This window comes from Atractosteus spatula, chromosome 2 (assembly GCF_055471065.1).
Source record: "Atractosteus spatula isolate fAtrSpa1 chromosome 2, fAtrSpa1.hap1, whole genome shotgun sequence".
Taxonomy (NCBI): domain Eukaryota; kingdom Metazoa; phylum Chordata; class Actinopteri; order Semionotiformes; family Lepisosteidae; genus Atractosteus; species Atractosteus spatula.
Genome location: NC_142707.1, coordinates 40,723,067 through 40,744,422, shown reverse-complemented (window position 1 = coordinate 40,744,422; position 21,356 = coordinate 40,723,067). Strand labels below are relative to the sequence as shown.

Below are 21,356 nucleotides of genomic sequence, written 5' to 3'. Positions count from 1 at the left end.
AGCACGTCATTTTTCTCCAATCAGAGGGGTGTCAGATGGTGTCAGCCAATCACCATTCTGCGTTGGGTAGCAACGGGTGACTGTTCTCAGGCGGAAGATGTAAACAGCTTAATGTTCGTGTTAAATAATTTTTTAAAATTCAATTAAACGGGCACAGTTAAGACATTAAATATACATATACATACTGTATACAGTACAGTTTGCATACGGTAATATGTTACGCGATTAAAAAATAAATAAATAAAACTGGAAGGTTCAGCACCAGCTGGATTCGAGCACACAACCTGCCCGTTGGCAGGCACGCACCTAGACCAGTCGGCTACAGTCAGCTCGCATGAGCAGGCAGGCGAAACAGCCCTACACAGCCCTGCCGCAGTACACGGATATAATCATACCGTTATTAAATTCTTGAGATACGCGATTCCATATTATATTCCCTTTTAATCAAATTCTAAAAGTATGCTTGTTGACTCCGGTATCACGTTAGTTAAAGACTTCGAAGCTTACAATGTTTAGGGAGAAATGGAATACCGGTGTGTATTTTTCCTTGTGATATTTTAAGCTCTAGTTGAATGATAGGTGTCGCATTTTAAATCATTTTCGTAGTTAGAAATTATGAAACGCCCTGTTAAAAGCAAGGAAGTTTTTATGCCCGTTGAAGTAAAACAAAATGCCTGACAAAGTATGGCTTGGACAGATTCCAAGTGCTTGTACAAATGTGCTAAAGAAATTATACTTTGAGTATACAGCTTGTCCAAAGTCATCCATTATTAATACTATTAGTAATATCTTCGGTAAAGGCTTTGATGCATAAATATTTCTGATAAAGGTAGGTTGTGTACTTTTGTCCAACTGAGCAATCTTGCTTTCATAAAATATACCCAACATTTTAATGACTGAAGATTAACATGCTGTAATACACTGTTCAAAATTAAAGGCTCAAATGCTGTACATGAGAGGTTAAGCTCCCCCTGGCGGTTTTACAAGGTGACGCTGGATAGTTTCCGGCAGAGCGTCAAATGACGCGCGATTAACCACGTCACACTGCGTGACACTGCGTGATGCCGCGACACGCCCACCGGGGTATGCCGCAAAATAACGCACGCATTTTGAATGGCTGCATCTGTACTATCCTGTTTTCAAGAGCAGTTTGCAGTTTTCAGCACTATGATGTAGCCTTTGATGTAAATTCAGGGTTACTAATGTTGTGAGATATCTGAATTTTCAAAAATACATTTATTCAAAGTATAAAAAAGGAATTAATTGGCCATTGTCAAAAATATCAATGAACATATCCAAGACATTTGCTGTAAATTTAAAAAATGCACCAGCACAATACTAACAGCTGCCTTAGACCCCAAGGTTAAAATTATTAAGTTTCCTCTTTCTTTCGTGAGGATCGAAATAGTCTCACACACACACACAAAGAGCAGTTCACTTTACTTGGAATCATTTCTTTTCTAAGTGAAGTGTATACTAGTGCATATTAGTGTTTGGAGAAATTATGCTGGGACATTTACACCGTGTATTTCTATTTGCAAATTAGTGCATTTATGAACACAACGTGACTGCGATCTGTTTAGTAGTTCAAGCTGGTGTTTTAAAATTCCCATGCTTTATTTTGGGAGGTCTTTTTTTATTGAATCAAGATGCTTAATTGAATTTATGGTTTCTGGCTGTTGTTGAGGAATAGTTTTCATAGAGTGAAAATTCTTTAAAAAATTCCTCCTGAAGTCTAAGGTTCAGTGGGTTCTGTTAGCGTCAGAAGGGAAGATTAAAAAGATGCATTTCCACATGACCTCACTGGAAAGCTTGTAATGGGAACTGTATGCATTCATAACATATGGACACTTCATGAGTGCATCTTTACTACAAAGAAGGCTGTACTATGTTAATTAGGGTTTAATAATGTACTTTGCATTAGCAAATGGGTAATTAAAGGAATACACTTGTTTACATACTGATTTCAGTTTCATGGAAATGTACTTATAAATAACTAGACTATTCATTTTCTAAAGCTTTTATGTATTTTCTTAGTGTGTGAATTACACACTTCCACCTGATTTTAAATACTAATTAGAAAGGGTCTTTGAACATTGTACTCAGAGGTAGGTTCTGAAACCTGAATGATACATCATTATAATAATAATAATAATTGCTTACACTTATATAGCGCTTTTCTGGACACTCCACTCAAAGCGCTTTACAGGTAATGGGGATCATCATTGGATTTTATTTGAAGAGTTGTCTTCCTATTGAACAGTAAATATAGAAGACCCTATACTCAAAGTACTTGTGTGTCTAAATCCCCTTTGCTTATTTTTGGAATTTAAGCCTCTTTATTTTAGTGATTTGAAGCGATTTTAAGATTTTCATTAAAGATTCCATTGCAATACAATTTATCTCACTTATTGCGTTGTCATGATCACTCTTAATGTCAGCGAAGAATCAAGAAATTAAAATGATATTGTTAAAAATCCTTACATTCTTTCATGTTTGAAAGCATTTGGTGATACCTGATTGAAAAGAGATATAAGCAGATGCTTTGAATTAGCACATGGGAATAATATAGGAGCTAGATAGGTTGAATTTCCCTTGGAATCATGGAGCTGGTAGTCGTTAAGCCTTTGTACTCATGATTGTCTGCAGTTGGGGGGTTGAAACCATAACATAACTCTTCAACCAGCTGTATAGGGGTGTCTTCCCTGTGATGGACTGGTACCCAAAGGAGGGAGGGAGGGGTTGTGAGATCACAATAGTAGAGACTAGTGGAAGCAGAAGGAATAACAGTTCAGAGATTATTTAAATTCTCAGTTTACAAAAGTTGAGGAAATATGCATTTGATTCTAATGATATATTGCCAATGCATAGAGGCTCCATATTTGTGCTTTAAATAAAACCTGTTCTATTTAGCTCTTGGTGAGAGTGAATTTATAATCGTTCTAAAAAAGATGAATACAGTATGTTTAGACAATTTCATATTGCTACCCTTTTTAATCCATTAAACAACTGTGATATAAGAATGAAAGCTACATATCATAGTCTTAAAGAATGTAATTGTTCTCGATATCATATATAAATGTACCATTTTTTTAATAGTTATGTTTGTGTAGATGTTTTATTTAACCGGGTATTGAAACAGTACTCCACAACTGAAATATAATAAGAGGCAGTTCTTCATTGACACTTTTTTCAGAAAAATATGGAAAGTGTTAACATTAATCTTGTTGAATCTGAATATCCTGAAATTAGAGAATGATTTTCTGCAGTGTATATTAAAAAAAAAACTGTGATCTGTTGTGCAGTGCTGCCTATACCCTTATACTCAGCCATTGTAAGTATCACCAAGACTGATTTTTTTTCCATTTAATTTGTTTTTTTTTTGTTATATTTCAATTAGGTTTGCTGGAATGGGTAATCTTCTTAAAGTCCTAACAAGGGAAATAGAAAACTATCCACATTTTTTCCTGGACTTTGAAAGTAAGTTTGAAGGAAGATTACTGGAGGGTAAAAAGCATTACTTGATTCCTTTCAATCACATGGTTTAGATCTGTGATTCAAGCAAAGGCAATTTAGGATTGAGCCATCATCTCTTCCTCCTCAAAGAGCGGTGCTGACCCAGGAAAAGGTTTGATTTACTGTCCACAATACTGTACACCTATCTTCTTGCTTTTCTCTTTCAGAAACCAAATGGGGAATCTCTTAAAAGTTCTCACTTGTACAGAACTTGATCAGGGGCCAAACTTTTTCCTTGACTTTGAAAGTGAGCAGAGCTTTTGCCTGGCTTGGATCGTTGTATTTTAACTATTAACTACTTGCATGTGTCTTTGTTACACTGGGTTGCAAACAGCTTTACAAAGTCTAGTAAACATAATTCAGAAAGCCACGTTCATATGATCTTGAGCAGGGGGGAAACCAAAATCTTTATTCATTAAAATATGAGATCGCTATCTTGGTACCATCTTTATTAACATAATATGATTTTGATAGTGATTAATTTAGTTCCTCTAACAAGTTAGTGTAGTTCATTGTGTTAGCATACACCCAAATTATTATTTTTTAGTAATTTTTCATCAGCAGTAGCTCATCTCTCCTGAGTGACTGCAGCAGAAGCATAAGAGTTAATTTTTATTGATCAAAACTGGTAATAGCACTCATAATTCACAGATTGGTCAGTATCTCACTAGAGTGACTCGGAGAACACATGAGGTGTTCTGTATCCAGAACTCTCTTATTGCTGAAGATTCTATAATGATGCTATCAAGTTACTGGCCTGGGATGTCCAAGAAATGCCCAGTGCATGTTATGCATGACGATCTATCTGCTGCTGAAGCTCTGACCAAAAGATAGATCAGTCGCCAGTGACTTTAGTATCTAATAAGTATTTAACATTGTGGCTTTCAGTACTCCTGGAGTCCATTTTTATTTCTGTGCTGACAGTTTTTGGTATCCTATAGCTGTCTTCCAAATGAACAAAATAGGGTTTGAAGTTGCCTTGTAGCTCTTTGAATTAGTACCCTAACATAATGCCAAAATTTAATTTCATACAGAATTTGTCTTATAGGAAGATGGGATTCATTTATTGCAGAACAGAGAATGACATTGAATAAGGAAATATCAGTTGGTTTTAATGTTGAAATAATTTTATATAAACCTAAATGACATGCTGAATCTAAGGCAGATTGTAAGTGAGATGAAAGTGCACATGTAATAGGAGAAAAAGTAACACGTGCAAAATGAAGACAAAGATTTACAAATGTCTTAGTATTATAAGATAACTTGAATAAGATTTTTTTTAATTAGAAATTGTTACATAGAATTATTTAAAATTTCTGCGAGTTACAGATCGGTATTGAGTTTATTTGGTGAAGTTTCAACATGTTAAGTGCATTGAAATATAATTTTTGGTTGGGTCAGTAATCATGATAAGAATTATTTAACAGACTTCAACAGATTGTTTGAACTGACAGATAACACTGAAAAGTCACCCATAAGAACCTTTTACCTAACTCTTATCGTAACTAGAAAGAAGATAAAAAAAGAACTAGAGGCATTAAGAGTAAACCTGGATAAACACTGTATTGATTCTCTGACTGTTTTTATTGATATGAGTGGGAAAAAGAATTTTCTGCAACATACTACATATTGCATATTATTTAAATGACCTGTTAGGTCACTGTTCTCTGAAGAAAGAAGATTACTTTTTAAGGGGACTTCAACTTCATAGTTTAATAAAGTGTTTAGTGAGTCTGCTTTGTAATCTTATGTTTTATTTAAACTTCATGGTAGCTGTTAAGTGGAATTGTTTCCCAACACCTTTACAGATAGTGGTGGTACTGCTACTACTGATTAAATGTATTAATGGTAATAAGTATAATACTATTTTGGAATTTAGGTGGCTACTAAATGGTTATTGGAATTAAAACAAAATCAACCTAATAAATATTACAAAAGATGTGGCTTTGTTTTGCTGTTTGTATACCTCTTTTTATATACTGTATTTGCATGTATGTTAACATACTGGAATGTCTTATGTTCTCAACTATACAAACTGTACTACTTCATACTAAAACTCGATGATCGGTTTTATACCTGTTGTCTCTAGAACAGTGTAAATTTAATTGAATTGTAATGCAAATGTGTTTCCAAAGAGATCTACATGGTCCACATTTTATCGTTTTTCATAAAAAGTGCCTAATACAATGAAGTGAAGGCTTAATTTAGTTGCCATTTTTCACATTCAAAATTACTATGATTCTTGTGGATCTTATGTATTTTATGAAGCGTGTATTTATAAATGACTTTCCTCACATGAAACTAAATGAAATTCCTACAACAGTGAAGACAACTAAAATAAAACCTGACACCCTTGCATTATAATCGTCTTGTTCATGTATCTGTATAATGTTATGAATGACATTTAATTGTGCTCTGAAGTGTAGATCAATAATATAAAGTGTCTTAAATTAGCTAAGAACTTCCTGGAACTTGGCATCACAATTTTATTTTAGTTTCTTTCTACACCTTTTCAGAGAAAGTGTAGTTTGTGAGTTATTAGACTCATGACTGATGACATGGGTTCAAATCCCCACCACTAATACTGCTGTTGCCTTGAATGAGGTACAGGTAGTGGACAAAATCCATGGAAACACCATTATAAACTGTTTTAATAGGACATTGGGCCACTAAATGCAGCCAGTACAGCCTGTATGTGCAGTGAAAGAATCTACCAATGTCTGGAATTCTGCAGTAGGGATGTGGCTCCATTCTGAAGAAACTGACTGGTTGATGGAAGTGGGGAAATAAAAATTCCAGAGTGTTTGTACCAGAATATCCCATAAATGCTTGAATGGATCTGTTGACTTATCTCATGCTTATTCAAAACATTGGGCAACCACCCATCTGGACGGGGACATCCTGGAAGACACCCCACTCTGCTAGAGAAAACAAATGGGATGAAGATGATCACCCAGTACAATTACTCAGTGATTAGCAACAACCTTACTCTAAAAAAAAAAAATAGTGCACCCAAACCATGCCAGGAAAATGTGGCCCACAACATTACAAAACCACTGTTGGAACCAAGCACATGGGGCTGTAAAATTCTTTGTTCCCACACATTTGTTGAGAACATGGTGGAGGATGATTCATCTGACTGCATCACATTTTTCCATTGGTTGGTAGTCTATTGCCTGTGCTATGTCTACCCCATGACTTGCAAACATGCATTGCGAGGTGCGATTAATAGTTTGTGCACTGCAAACTGTCTGTGGAGTTCTTAGCAGCATATTATTTGATGAAACTAGCTTTTCAGGCTCCAGATTTACATTTGAAATCAATTGATCTATAATTGGTCACATGTTTTGCCTTCCGCTTAATCACAATCTTGGAGAATGTGCTTTTGCCCACTGTTGTCCTGTGCCAATGATGTTGTGCCATGCTGACATCACCTTAGACACTGTTACTTATGAAACAGCTCAACCTGCTTATGTCTTGGTCATTGAATGTCCTTCCAAATGCTCCCTAATAATCACCATTCTTTAAAAGTCAGAGGGCTCCGCTTGCAGCCATGCCTAGCTGTAATTGTAGGCAACTAGCCCTGTCCAGCATTTTTATACATGATTCTGCACATGCTGAGATGTTATTAGGTTAACTTTGGTTAGCCATTCTTCTATGGAAGCTCTTGCTTTCAATATACTTGGTTTCCTTCATTTACCCAGATATTGTCATTTTATTTTGTCCACTACCTGTACTGGTTGCACTTGTTCCACTATACACTTGTTCCACTATACACTTTACATGCAAGATCATCAACATTTAAGGATTTAATTGAAATCTGAGTTTGTAGGGGTTGTTTTTTTCCCTCCTAAGAGGACAATTATCCTACAAAGTTAGTTTTCCGGAAGCATGCATCACTGGTTTGAATCATCATCAGTTTGTGTTCTGAGCATGCATGGAAATTAAAACTGCGGTTTTAATAACAAATAACACTAGGATGTATTTAGGATAATATGCATGTTACATGTTTAATTTGGGTTAAATTCAATACAACTCTCAGTTCTATTGTGTGTGACCCATGTACTGTAGATGTACATATTGGAATGCTTAATGGTGCATGGATTTTGTACAGTGATGCCATTTCTATGTGATGTATAAAATGTTTTAATTGCTGCTTTGCTTAGCATGTATCACGTATGCTGTCAATACAATTAATAACTTACATGGCCCAAGGTACCTCAAACTTAATGATTTAAATCAATGTATGATAGAACAAATTACAGTTGTAGTGTTATCCAGTTTCATAAGCCAGTCTTGATATTCTGTTGGTTGTACAAATACTCATTGTATTTAAAAGCAATTATAAAGAGAATAAACAAAAGCAACAGCTCCTGTTCGTGCAATACATAAACTTTATATAATGCATAACAATTCAGTTGAAATTAAAGTCAACTTGAATGGTGATTTACAGTGATTCAACAGTGTTTTCTAGATTTATTTACATGAGAGCAAGAAGTTTTTCACCTATCCTTTCTCAGTACTGTGTTTTTCAGTTTACTGAGTAAGCTCCAAACTATTTCAATTTCCAGGAGATTACTGTCCTAAATTTGGTTTTAACTAACTTCCCTTTAATATGTTTTCTGCATCTCCATTCTTAATTATAGTGAAAAGAGGAGGAAAAAGATAAGTACTCAGACTGTCTTGAAAAGTCGAAGTTGAAATGACCTATATCAAGAATTTTTCCAGTGACAAATCTATACACATTTTATAAATGACCTTCCCATTGGCTCTAAAGTTTTTCTTTTGATCATTGTTTTTTTTCCCATCTTTCCAGTTTTTGAATAACTAGCTAAGCTCACTGACAGTTGAATTAGTGCTAGGGAGATCATGCCATTACTTTTTTTTGTACACACCAACGTTTGCCTGACAGGAATGTATACATTGATTACACAGGGGATGTGACTTTCCCTGAAAACACTAAAAGCTCACAAGATCTTTTGAAGTTGCAAGGGTTGCTGTTGTGCTGTAAGGTTAAGAGACACTAGCCAACTCAATCCCATCCATGGCTGCTCTCAACTGATTGTGTATCTTTAGTTGGAGAATCAGTCAGAGTTGGTTCCAAGTGGCAGTATGGGTAAATGGGCTCAACCTGTATCCTAAAATACTTTTACTGAGTAAGCTACTCTGATGACTCAAGTTTATTTTAATAAAATATTGTATACCATTCGTAAAACTGGGATGTAATTCCGTGGCTGAATGAATGTAGTGTAGCCATGATTGCTCAGCCTTATAATGGGCTAACACTGGAAAAACCTGAAACTGCAAAGAAAAAAGTCAAATTATTAGACTCAGCTGAAGGTCAACACAAGGCAACAACCCACAAGTGTCTTGTCACATAGAAATGCAAGATTACTAACCCTCTTCACAAAGAAACCATTTTATTGATTGAAGTCATGTGACATCATAAATTAACGGTTTCAGATTAGCCTGTGGGTTTGATTTAATGAGCTACTAAGACAGGCTTGCCTTTGGATCGGAGTGGGTCAGAGGCAGTTTTCATTGCATCAGCACCAAAATTAATAGGTTGAATTGAAGAATACAGTGAATGAAAAAGAAATATAATTCCTTTAATAGTTTGAAAATGATGCTATTTGTCCTTTAATAGAATCTGTCCTAAGAATTCAAGCATCTAGGGCAGTGTGTTGGGTAGTGAAATCAGGAGCAGGAAAATGAAATATACTACAAAAAAAAGTTATGATATCACATTCTTTTAATCATCTTTTAATGAATTGTGTAATATTTTCAAATTGCATAATTTAGGGATATACATGTTCTTGTTAAGTACTGGTATTTTTTGCCTCTTAGATGCACAGCCCACAGACTGTGAAAAGGAAGTGTGGAACCAAGTCAATGCAGTGCTGCAGGACTCTGAGAGCATTCTGTCTGGCCTCCAGGCATACAAGGGAGCTGGGCAAGAGATAAGAGAAGTATGTCATCTGCTGCTACTATTCTTACAAAACATCTTTCATCCTTTTCTTTTGTGGACTGTTTCAAAAGGCTCCTGGGCACCCCAGACCAAGAAATAATGTATCCCTTTGCTCTTACATCTGCCAAAAAGTGATGTAATCTGTGGAAAGCAAAAATCTTGCTTTGCATTAGTGGTACAGTTGGTTACATTTTCTTTAAAAAAAGTCATAGGGTCTCCCTTCATCCTAGGTTAGGTTATCACAGGCCTGAAATCTTTTAAAGCTGGTATTAGCCTAAAGGTTGGTTAAGTATATTTTAATGTCTGTCTGGTGAAATTAGAGGTGTATTTAGTCTTTCCTTGTCTGGCAAAATAAAAAAATTCCCTTTAATATTACAAGTTCTTTTAGAATTATGTATTTTCATAATCATGTAATAACCCACTCTATATTGTAAGACAACGTGTCAGTTAGTATTTAGGCTTTTTTTCATCATTTGTTCTGCTACCCATTGCAATTCAGACTTTTACTACTTGCAAAAGTTCACTACGATTATAGTTATGTACATTTTGCAGTTTTATTAAACATCTATAATAACATGTTTGCCTGAGGCATCTTGGCATTGAATATTGGAGGACAGGCATGTGTAACTATCGAGAAATCACAGGTAAGAAAGCTTCTCTTATTTAGTCATTATATTAATAACATACAGTACTGTGAGATATGCAGGAGAGACATCTGTCCATTGGGACACAGGAGGAAATTAATCGAAAGTCAAACAAAAGTAAACACTAAATGCGATGTAAAACACAAAAAAACAGTGTCATAATATCTCTGAGATTTTAAAGCCATGTTGACAGCTCTTTAATTGATTCTGAACATCCCATGAACAATATCACATTTACATTGTTTTTCATCTGCAGTCATTTACAATGAACTGGTTTTCATTCACTGTCTCATATTACCTAGGGGTGGTGTGGTGGCATACTGCTCCCTTCCACTTCTTGGCTCTTGGGGTTTCATTCTGGACTGAGCCTTCAGTGTGGAGTCTGCTGTATTCTCCTAGTTGGTTTTCTCTAGGTGCTCTGGTCATATCCCAACGTCAGCAGGCATGCTGCTTTAATTAAATTTCTAGAAATAGTCTTAGTGTGTGCACACATGCTTGTGTGTCCTGCAGTGAACTGGTATTCCATTACAAAACACTATAAAACAGATTTGCTGGGTGTCAAAGTATCACACTGGACCAAATGGTATATTTAGCACAGGTTTTTAGTTTACCCGTCTGCTTATAGTGTAAACTGTCACATCCTGTCTGGCAAGCAACATTTATCAGTTAGAAAATGTAAGCTTTTCCCCTTTTCATTTAACATCAATTATTTTTTATAACAGCTGTCCTGCTCTTGACTTTGTTGTAATGGATTCTGAATCATTACACCTCAATAATGTATGCATTAAGTCAGGCAAATCCCCAAGCTGTAAGCAAAGTCTCCTTGCCAGGGCAGTTAGCTCTTGAATTTTGGAGATACTAATATCTGTATGATATACAGAGATGGTAGAAAAACCTGCCGATGGTTTATTGGTAAAAGAGCCTACCTCTGTTTACCTGCCAGTATATTAAACGTGATGTGCAAGGTGGTGCAGAGAAACTGTAATTTGTATATATTTTCATTCTCATTATATTTTCAAATTATTAATTTGGGTTAAAGATAGTGATAGAGGTTTCAATTCACTGTTTTCACAAGGTCATAAATACAGTATCGGAGAGATTTCATTTTATTCCTTATCTGTTAGAGTAGAACTTAAAACTGGAGTAATCTCTATTTAATAAGCAATTAAATGTGACATTTTCAAAAATATATATTTTTAATCAGTTTCAAATTAATGCCTAATTTCTGGCACACAATGAAGTTCAGTATGTATTGTATCCTACTAGACAGTTGCATTTTATGTGTATACACTATTGAAAAGGTATTCAGGATTCTTGTTGAATGTCACTTCATGTAAGTTTTTCTAGTTTGTATTGTTTTCCTCATCTAAAATATCCTTAACAAGAAATAAGTACATATTACTTACAGTAAAACTAATTATTTCTCAGTGTTTGAATTACAAATGACAAAATCTTTAAAAAAAGATTACAAAAGATACAAAAAAAAGATATTTTGTGAAAGAAAAATCAGATATCCCTGGGGGTACCACACTGCACAATCCTTAAGTAGTTAATTACTTTAAGTAATTAAACAGTTTCCTGTGCCATGATCACAGGATAACACCAGAAATAGTCCTGAAAATTAAGAAATTGAAATAGAAGTGCATTTTGTTATGGAAAGCCTCTGAAAATATAATCCTTCTGACTGGGAACATTGTTCAGCAATTCCTGCATCATAGTTGTGGGGAAGAAAATATCTTTTTGTCTCGACATTTTGTTTTCTAAAGATTCAACTCTTTCCTACATTCTTTGAAATTTGTGTGGAATAAACCAGATCTGAAACAAAAAAAGCAAAATTAAACCAAGAAATACCTTTAGTATTAGAATTAGTCTTTTGAGAATAATTGTTTAAACTTTTAAAATTGTTGTTTCTGTGCCTATACCAAATGTTATTTGAATAAATTAGCAGTTGCTCTTAAAGTGATGTGAAGTTTAGAGTCATATCTGGAAAGGATATAATGTTTGCTTTGTTCTGCAGGCAATACAAAATCCAAACGATATCCATCTTCAGGAGAGAGCATGGAATTCTGTCTGTCCATTAGTCATACGCCTCAAGAGGTTCTATGAATTTTCTTTGAGACTAGGTAAACTTTGTTTGATGCCATTAAATATATTAAATATTGATAATAGAGAAAATATTTAAATGGATTTTTTTGCTTATAATATTTAATGAACATGCTTAATTTGCTTAAATGTTTTCTGCAAAGATGGCCAGTGTAATTTTGATCAAGAAAATAAGTGCATTTTGGTATGAAATGGGGAGTTATTTTATTGTTTTTTTTTTACAAATTTTATAGTTTGTTCAGCAGAGTTCCTGTTGCTGTTATTGTTGCTGTTGCTTTTCAGATTTTTTCCCTTCTCATATGCCTGAACTAACATGATGTGGAATCTGCAATATTCCAAAGTAATGAATGTGAACATGCAATGTGGGTCTGTTACTATAGATCTTGTACATAATGTCTGTGTCTGAAGGTGAAGTCAGTTCTCAGGGTTTCAAGTACCTTATTATGTTTGTGTCATTGGCTCTTTGTTATCAGTATCCCGTTTAAAGAGCATGAATGTGAATTAATTTTCTTCTTTCCTGTAGAGAAAGCATTACAGAGCCTCTTGGAGTCACTGACATTCCCACCCTACACCCCAACACAACATCTGGAGAAAGAGCAAGCTCTGGCAAAGCAGTTTGCTGAGATTCTTCACTTTACACTTCGTTTTGATGAGCTGAAGGTCCTGTGCTTAAAAAAATAATAGTTTGTTAGGTTTAAGTATAGAAACATTGGAGTGAAACCTTTCTCTAGTGTTTTGTTATTATTACATCACCTACGTACTATATACCATCACATAAGACAGAATTGTTGCTAATAATATGGTAGTTATTTTGTCATTTTGTTTCCATGGATGACATTTCATGGATGACATTTCCTGTTTTCAAGGAAAATAAATCTCTTCTTATATCAGTGAAAGTAATAGGTGTGACTGCAGTCTTAAGATAAGTGTTATAAAGAATAAATTGAAAACGGCTATAAGAATTTCTCTTATGAAGTGTTCTTTTTGGGACAGTAAGTTCCATTATATAAATACAAATTCATGTAACTAGAACATGAAGATAAAACATATTTAACTTAAGAGTACATTGAACACTATCAGAATAATTTAAAAATGTATTTACAGGAGAAAAAAATTATATTCTATTAAATTGTTTGAATATAACATTATATAAAAATGTTCCTCTTGAATTTGAAAAAAGATATAAATGTTAGTTTATTCAGTTAAGGAATCTAAGGGTCTAAGGAATAATTAGTCTTCCTAACTTTTTAAATCACAATTTTACTTCCTCTTATTTATAGATGAGAAATCCAGCTATTCAGAATGACTTCAGTTATTACAGACGGACAATAAGCAGAAACAGGATAAATAACATGAACGTAAGTTTCAGTATAACACAACCTAAACTTAATATTTTCACATTTTATTGTCTTCTGAATTATTTTTTTTTATTGAACTGTTTCTTTTAAGATGTCACACTAAAGAAAAATCAATGGAGTATTTACTAGTCTTGACAGCAGTCTGCATTTACAATTCAGTCTCCGGTTTGTGTTTCAGTCTTCATACTGAAGAAATCCATATGCTTGACTTATTTAATGCCCTTATTTTGAATGCTTAAATCCGCCACCTCTGTTTCCAAATAAAATGATTTAGACCTTTTAGCCTATCCAAGTAGGATGAGTTTGAGAACATACCTGGTCAATCTTCTATCAGCAATTTCCAGAGCAGCAATGTGTTTTGTCTTGTAAATAGGAATTTTATATAGTATTCTGTAGGGGGTTTTTGTAGCTCTGCAGTATTAACATAAGTAATTTAAATTGTTGGTGGCAATATATTCTAAAATTGTTACATTATTTCCTGCATTTTATGGAAGATGAAAATGGTGTTCGCATTAATGCCTAAGTCTATGAGTTTCTACAGATTCAGTGTTTACCATTTTATATGTATTGTTTGTTTCCAAATACATTAATATTCTTCATTGTGCAATATTTATCAAATTGATATTTTAGTTCTACTTATTGCTTCTATGTCTTATTTAACAGAGACTGATTTGTTTGTAACTAATTGGTTTTGCTTTTAGATCCTTTTGATAGATCTGTGTTGTATTAGCCATTTCTAGTCTTTCCAGATGCTCTAACCTTGGTCTTTCTATGCTAAAGTATTTTTTTCTGTTTTGTGCAGTTAGACATTGAAAATGAAGTCAACAATGAAATGGCCAACAGAATGTCACTCTTTTATGCAGAAGCCACTCCAATGTTAAAAACTCTTAGTACTGCCACAACAAACTTTGTGTCTGAGGTAAAGGCATAAATTTATAATTGGCAATAAATATAAAATATAAATAAAATTGTAAATAAAAGTTAAGTATAATTTTTTTATTTTTCTGTTTTTTTTTATTTGTGTGTAGAACAAGACATTACCTCTTGAGAACACAACGGACTGCTTAAGTACTATGGCCAGTGTATGTAAAGTTATGCTGGAAACACCGTGAGTAATTTTGGAATCTAGATATTAAACATCAGTTAATCAGTGATCACTAACCGTGTCTCTTCTTGAGTAATTATGCAATGGTTTGGTTATATAATATCACTTATGTCTCCTGGTCATATCAGGTGTGGGGCTTCTACATGAAATGTGTAATGAACAAGCAATGCAGCTGTCCTCAAACTTAGGGCTGCTAAGGCTTCTTTTCTGTGAACTGTAATATGATCCTGAAAAAGACAGAGTTGAATTGTGAAACACTTTATGATCTTCTCTTGATGAAAAGCTCCATTAAAATGTAGCTGTCTTGCAGAATGATGTTGTAGCTAGTAACTCTTCTTGACGGATTCATTGCATATAATTCCTTCATATTTAAATAAGGAATGGGGAGTAACAATTCTTTTTAATGTGTTCTTACAATCTTATCTCTGCAAATTGTTTTATTACCCAAATCTGATGAAATATTAGCAATCCCCATCACATCTTAAATATTCTGTGCTGTATTATTGGTCTCAACCAGTGCAGCCTGATAGAATTGTTTAATATAACATTAAAAAGAGCTCTTCTGAGGTGATTGTTTGGTCAAAATATGTATGCAAAAGCTTTTTTAAATTTTTTACAAAATATTGTCTTTTTTTCTTAGGGATTACACAAGTAGATTCAACAGTGAAGATACCTTGCTGTTTTGTATGCGAGTCATGGTTGGCGTCATCATTTTGTATGATCATGTTCATCCAGCTGGTGCCTTTACAAAGACATCAAAAATTGATGTAAGAACTTTTTTTATTTATCTTTATCAATGCTATGCTAAAGTATTATATTAGTGTTGAGAACTGTTCCATTGGTCACCCACTAAATTTAAACAATAATAAGATTTTGCCCTTCCAAACATAGACTCTGTCGTTTAATTATAGACCCACTCCCTGACTTGCATAAGGGTTCTGTACTGCAGGTCTTTTTGTAATCTGAGTTTTAAAGTTAGTCATAAGAGACCCTGTCTTAGCCATGAGCTGAGCACAGAGAATTACCATTCATATAATAGATATTAGAGCAATCCTCCCTAATGTTGCCTACCTCTGTCGGTAAATGAGACAGGAGGGACTAGAGAGCAGAATTGTAAGAGTACCAGGGTTTATTGACTTTTAATGATTAACAGGTGTGTGTGCTAATCAGGGAGGGGGGTAGGGAGCAAGAAAGAGAGAATTTAGCAGCTGCTAGCAGTCCATGAATTCCCTTTATAGAGGTAGAGAAATTAAAAATGGTGAATGAAAAATATTTTAAAATCCTATAATTAGAAAAATTTAACACTTAATAATACACCATGTACTAAAAATGTACGGTAAAGTAAATTAAACTTTGGGAGAGATTGAGAACCATTTTCTAACGGATTTATGAGTGTTGTATATTTCATTACCTACACTGAACTTCAGTAAACAGAAAATGCATGATAAAGAAAAGAATTGCTTGGATTTTTGCCTTACGTTATTGCAGTATAGGTTACTCACAGTTTTCAGCGAAAAAGCACAAGATAATGTACAATGTGCAAAAAGTGAGACTGAAGCTTCAAATGGAGCTTTGGTGGATGCTGGTAGTGACTTTTGTCATTATTATTCCAAACTATGAACATAAAACAACAATATTTTAGATTTTAGTATTTTCCTATTGTGTTAGTGCAGTGGTTCTCAAACTGTGGTACGCGTACCTGCAGTGGTACGTGGCGTGCCGCCAGGTGGTACACCAAAAGACCCTCGAACTGTGTTGTGTGCGCTGAAAAATCGGGACGGGTTTTCATATTTTGTATTTTTATACGTGTCGAATACGCAGCCTACGTACTACGATACAGTGCACGCTAATACTTCAGTGGACACAAGAGATACTCTGTAATTCTATACCACTCTATAGGAATGCGTGCTACGGACGCAAGTGACCAATTGTATTTAAAAAAAGCTACTGTATCTCCAGCAAATAGGGAGGTAAGAGAATGTGCGTGATTTTTGAACAATGCCAGCGTTGTAAACAGGAATGCATAGAAATGCGTGATACGAACGCTGGTAATCTTGTGAGCACAGGAAAGCGTGAAAAATAACAGAAAAATATTTAAGAACTGTTCTAAGTTAATTTGAGAAAAATACACCGAGCGTCTCTGTGTTTCTCTCCCATGTGCATGAAATAACTTAAAATAAACACTGAAATAAAAACGGAAACGTGGAAAAATGCAAGCTTGCGGATTGCTAAAGCAGGTAAGCCCCACACTATTATGTGTGGAGAAAAAGCTGCTGAACAGCTCGACCTGCTGCCCCCCCTGAAAGACACAGTCATTCATAGAATTATTGAAATGAAGGATTATATCAAAAGTACGCTGACAGCGCGTTAAGATGAGCAGATGTTTTTCACTGCAATTAGATGAGTCTGTAGTCGATTTGGCCAATTTGCTCGTTTACGTTAGATACGAGTTTGAGGGTACGTCCCGTGAGGACTTTCTGTTCTGTAAGCCGCTACCCACAGGAACTACAGGAGAGCACGTATTTCAGCTTCTGAATGAATTTATCAAAGAGAATGGCATCGACTGGATAAAATGTGTTGGAGTTTGTACAGACGGTGCTAGAGCAATGACAAGCCGACACAGCGGTGTAGTTGCACGAATTAGAGAGGTTGCTCCAGAAATTAATGGATGCATTGCAACATCCACCGCGAGACCTTTGCCATCAAGAAAATGCCTGATGATTTAAAATCTATTAGACTCTGTTGTGAATTGTATCAAGGCTCGAAAAATTAATTCACATCTGCTTTGCTCGACTAAACAGGCTCACCCCCTCACTGAAATGGTGCTTTTTTATTTTTATTTGTTGTTTTTTTCTGTAAAACACTTTGAGAAGCCACATTTTTTTATATCAAACAAAGTTTATTATTATAATATTTATTATATGTATGTGTGAGTGTGTGTGCACACGCGCTCATGTTGGTCATTGAGAATTACTGGGGTTCCTATGAGATGATGACTTGTAGGTGGTACTTGGATGCTTTGGTTGGATTAGGAGTGGTACTTCGTCCAAAAAGTTTGAGAACCACTGTGTTAGTGTATACAATAGCTGCACCTGCTTTCCAGTTTGTGATCAACCATTTTCAGGTCTCAATACCCTGAGCAAAGCCCTGTGCTACAGGCCTTTAATGTATTGTACCTCTGCATTTGCTCCATCATAAAGGAATAATATTTTTTCATAGCTTTAGGGTTTTAAGCATTATACCATTTTCATTATTTATAAATAGCTAAAAAAGCCAAGGCTTTTCCAAAATCATGCTATCCTGGTTTCTTTGTATTGAACATTTTTTTTCAGATGAAGGGCTGCATAAAAGTTCTGAAAGATCAACCAGCAGACAATGTGGAGGGTCTTTTGAATGCACTCAAGTATGTTGTAATATTCTTTTCTCATTTGTAGTATGTTTATGAAGTATCCGGTGATGAAAAAATTAAGAACCATATTAATTTCCTATTCAGATTTTGTGTTAAAAAATGTAGTGGAAATGCTTTGTCCAGGATAACTGTTTTACCATCCCATGCTGTGCTTTATATTTTGCATGTCAGAGGTCCATGTCTTAGGCTTATTGAAAAGCATCATGTCTTAGACTTGATGATGAAAACAGACAATTAAATAGTCACACATGTGACAAACGCCTTTTTGTTTTAAATTCATACATATTAGTTAAAGAGCTTCCATTTGACTTCCATTGGACCAGCTTTATTTGACTGCTGTTGACTAGTTTATGAATTGATATGGCAGAATGTTATCCTGGTAATACCATGTCTGTCTTTGAAATTAATGATTTGAAGGGCATCAATGAATTTCCAGTATGTCAAGATTAATTAATACAGAGGTTTGCTGGTTTTGTGCCACAAGTCATCTTTCCAAAGTGGGCAGTGATGACGGAAGGTGGTTACCCACCTCATAGCTTGACTAATTCCAAAACATTACTACTACAGATAGTGTACAAGATCAGCACACTTGCTTTGCAGCACTGCAATCCTTTCATATGACCATAATATTCAAAAACGCTTTGCATAAGGCAGCATTATAATTACCTTTTACATGTTGTGTGTTTATGTAGTTCTATAATAAACAGGCTTTCTAAATGTGGACATTTCTTTATTGAAACTTTTATTATTGTTGATAAGATCTCGTACACGATTAAAATATTAGCAGCATTTCTAGTATACAGTATATGAAAGGTGATCACTTTTATTTGAAAGTATGCAATTATGTTCACATTTCTCTTTTATTTTTTTAGAATGTTAGTTTTTCATAAATTCTAAGAAACTGTTAACAGTATTCTGATGCAAGTTATTACCAGAGTAAATGAGAACAATGAATTGGTGTATATATGGTTTTCTTTCTTAATGCAAGATATTTATGTATTGTGTATTTGCTAAAGGAAGATTTTTTCTTATTTGCAGGTTCACCACAAAACACCTGAATGATGAGACGACTCCAAAAGCCATCCGAGCAATGCTTCAGTAACAATTTTTATATGAAGAGGATCTATGCTCTGACCTCAGAAGATGTATATGTTTACATAATTTAAAAGACTTGATGTTAATACTTGTGTGTATTTACATAGCTATTCCATCCTAGTTAATGATACTTATAGAAAATATGCCTTTATTCTAAAACCGATTGCCAATACTATTGTTTGTTGAAGCACAAATTAATTATACCTTACAGCCTTATAAACTGAAACATGCAAAACTGCTTGGCATGCGACTGCTTTTTATTTTTTTATTTGAGTTCCAGTTCCCATAATTGACAATTTTACAGAAAAGAATAGCAAAAAGATTTTCTCTTTTATTCAGGGAAGCTTATACCAGGTAGCAAATGTATTGTTTTATGCATAGACATATTTTTGGTGTGTTTTGGTGTTTAAATGGGTGTTTACAGGAAAGGAAAGGCCCAATTTGCCTTTGAAATTACCACATTTTCAAAACAAGTTCTGTATGTGAAGGGGGCTTTGTTGTTGATTGGTATCTAACTGCTATGTCCATTGATTTAAAAAAAGATGTAGCTTTAATTTAAAATTGAGAAACATAAAATGGGACTTTTAAAACATAAGAAATATTAAAAAATAAAAATGAACACATTTTAGTATCTTCTGTGTTTTATTTTTATGCTAAACTGTATTTGTATTTGAATTTTGTATGTGGAAACAAGGCACATACTAAAACTGGCTGGAAGTTCTGCAGGGTGTGGTCCTAAGGGTTAATTGTTAGCATTGTGTTCAGTAGATCAGCGGATACAGTATGTCCAAGTCCGTTTGGCTGCAGAACCACAGGAAGGGCTCTTTTGGCCTCAGAGAACTGTCTGGGGTCAATTTACCTAAATATGTAGAAGTAAATCCTGCCAAGATGGAGTTCAGCCAGGCAAGAATGAAACAAGCTGAATTCTGTCCTCCTGACTTTTCCATTAAATGCAAAGATTCAGGAATGGCGGTTTCAAAATACTGAAAACAAATACCCATATGTCGCTGTTTCTGATCATACTGTACCTCATATAAATATCCAAACAGCCAGTTCCATTCAAGTTCATAATTCAGTGTAGTAATGCAGGTAATTCAGTGATGAAACTGTTTTATTGTTTTTAGCAAAAGGTAGTGTTATGTGTTGCTCTGTGTGGTGTTGCCTCAATTTTTTTTATAGAGTGAAAAAGCTAGAGATTCACAAAGGATTTAAAGTACATTTCAAGTCTTGCTTTATCAAAGGACATTTGTGAAGGGGACACTTGCTGTTTTTCATATGGAAATACTCATGTGGAAATAGCACATTTGTGGAAGTATTTGCCAATATAAGCTTATCAGCTGTAATCATAAATTTAACTTCAAAGGTAATATTTCCCACATTTTCATAATTTGTTAACTTGTGTAATTTAATGCATTTTTATTGTATTGTAGCAACATTTCCTCTTAATAGATGCTGATCAAATGGAAGTTATATTTACTTGGTGAGCTGATTTAACTTTTGTATGCAAGGAGTTTTTTGACACGGTACATTAACAACATCAGTATTAACCACTGGAGAAAAGGTTTGATCATCCTTTATACTACACATTTGATTGCTTTTTGATATTTTGGAAACTTGGACATTTGTTCAAATCTTAGTGTATATTTATTAAATATTCAGAGTTTGTGAAAGTACTTCATGGCTATTCACACTACACTGTTTATTCATTCTTTTGCCAACATGTTTCTTTAGCGCTTCGTCTTAACCTTGATCGCAGTTTTGGTAGTATTTTGAATTAATTCTTGTGTAACAGTTTATCATTGATTTAATGAAGTAATGTTTAATCCCACCTGCATGGCAATGCAAAAGAAAATGGTCACTGTTTTGGGTTGAGGTAAAATATATTTTTGAAAGTTAAAATTAATGTTTTTCTAATCTGTAAAACTTAATAAAGACATGGTTTCATGAAATATATGCTTTGTTTTGTTTGCTTTTACTTTCTTCAGATTATAGCTATACCAGCTTACATTACTCATTTCTTACACTGCTAAAGTTTAGAATAAAGCAAATGTTGCTTATGTCTAACAATGCAACACATTTTTGTCCACAACAGTACAGTGTTTCTCCTTGCATTTGTGATCAAATTGGACAGGGTAGTTCTATAGGTTTCAGTTTTGTC

The 21,356-nt window shown here is 34.4% G+C and overlaps 1 protein-coding gene across 4 annotated transcripts in view; it reads left to right on the top strand.

Annotated features, from left to right (window-relative positions):
* The window catches only part of fam49a (family with sequence similarity 49 member A), a 70,654-nt gene extending 49,507 nt beyond the window's left edge, over positions 1-21,147 (top strand). For 3 of the 4 annotated variants that reach the window (XM_088934465.1, XM_088934464.1, XM_088934466.1), the window contains 10 exons: positions 3,401-3,480; positions 9,364-9,485; positions 12,146-12,251; positions 12,755-12,891; positions 13,512-13,589; positions 14,392-14,508; positions 14,618-14,697; positions 15,335-15,461; positions 18,027-18,097; positions 19,142-21,147. In XM_088934465.1, coding sequence (XP_088790591.1) covers positions 3,411-3,480; positions 9,364-9,485; positions 12,146-12,251; positions 12,755-12,891; positions 13,512-13,589; positions 14,392-14,508; positions 14,618-14,697; positions 15,335-15,461; positions 18,027-18,097; positions 19,142-19,205 — 972 coding nt within the window. In that variant the 5' untranslated portion in view covers positions 3,401-3,410 and the 3' untranslated portion in view covers positions 19,206-21,147. Of the gene's footprint in view, positions 1-3,400; positions 3,481-3,683; positions 3,764-9,363; positions 9,486-12,145; positions 12,252-12,754; positions 12,892-13,511; positions 13,590-14,391; positions 14,509-14,617; positions 14,698-15,334; positions 15,462-18,026; positions 18,098-19,141 lie in introns of all 4 variants that reach the window. The other variant, XM_088934462.1, reaches the window with a different exon arrangement.
* Positions 21,148-21,356: the final 209 nt, after the last annotated feature.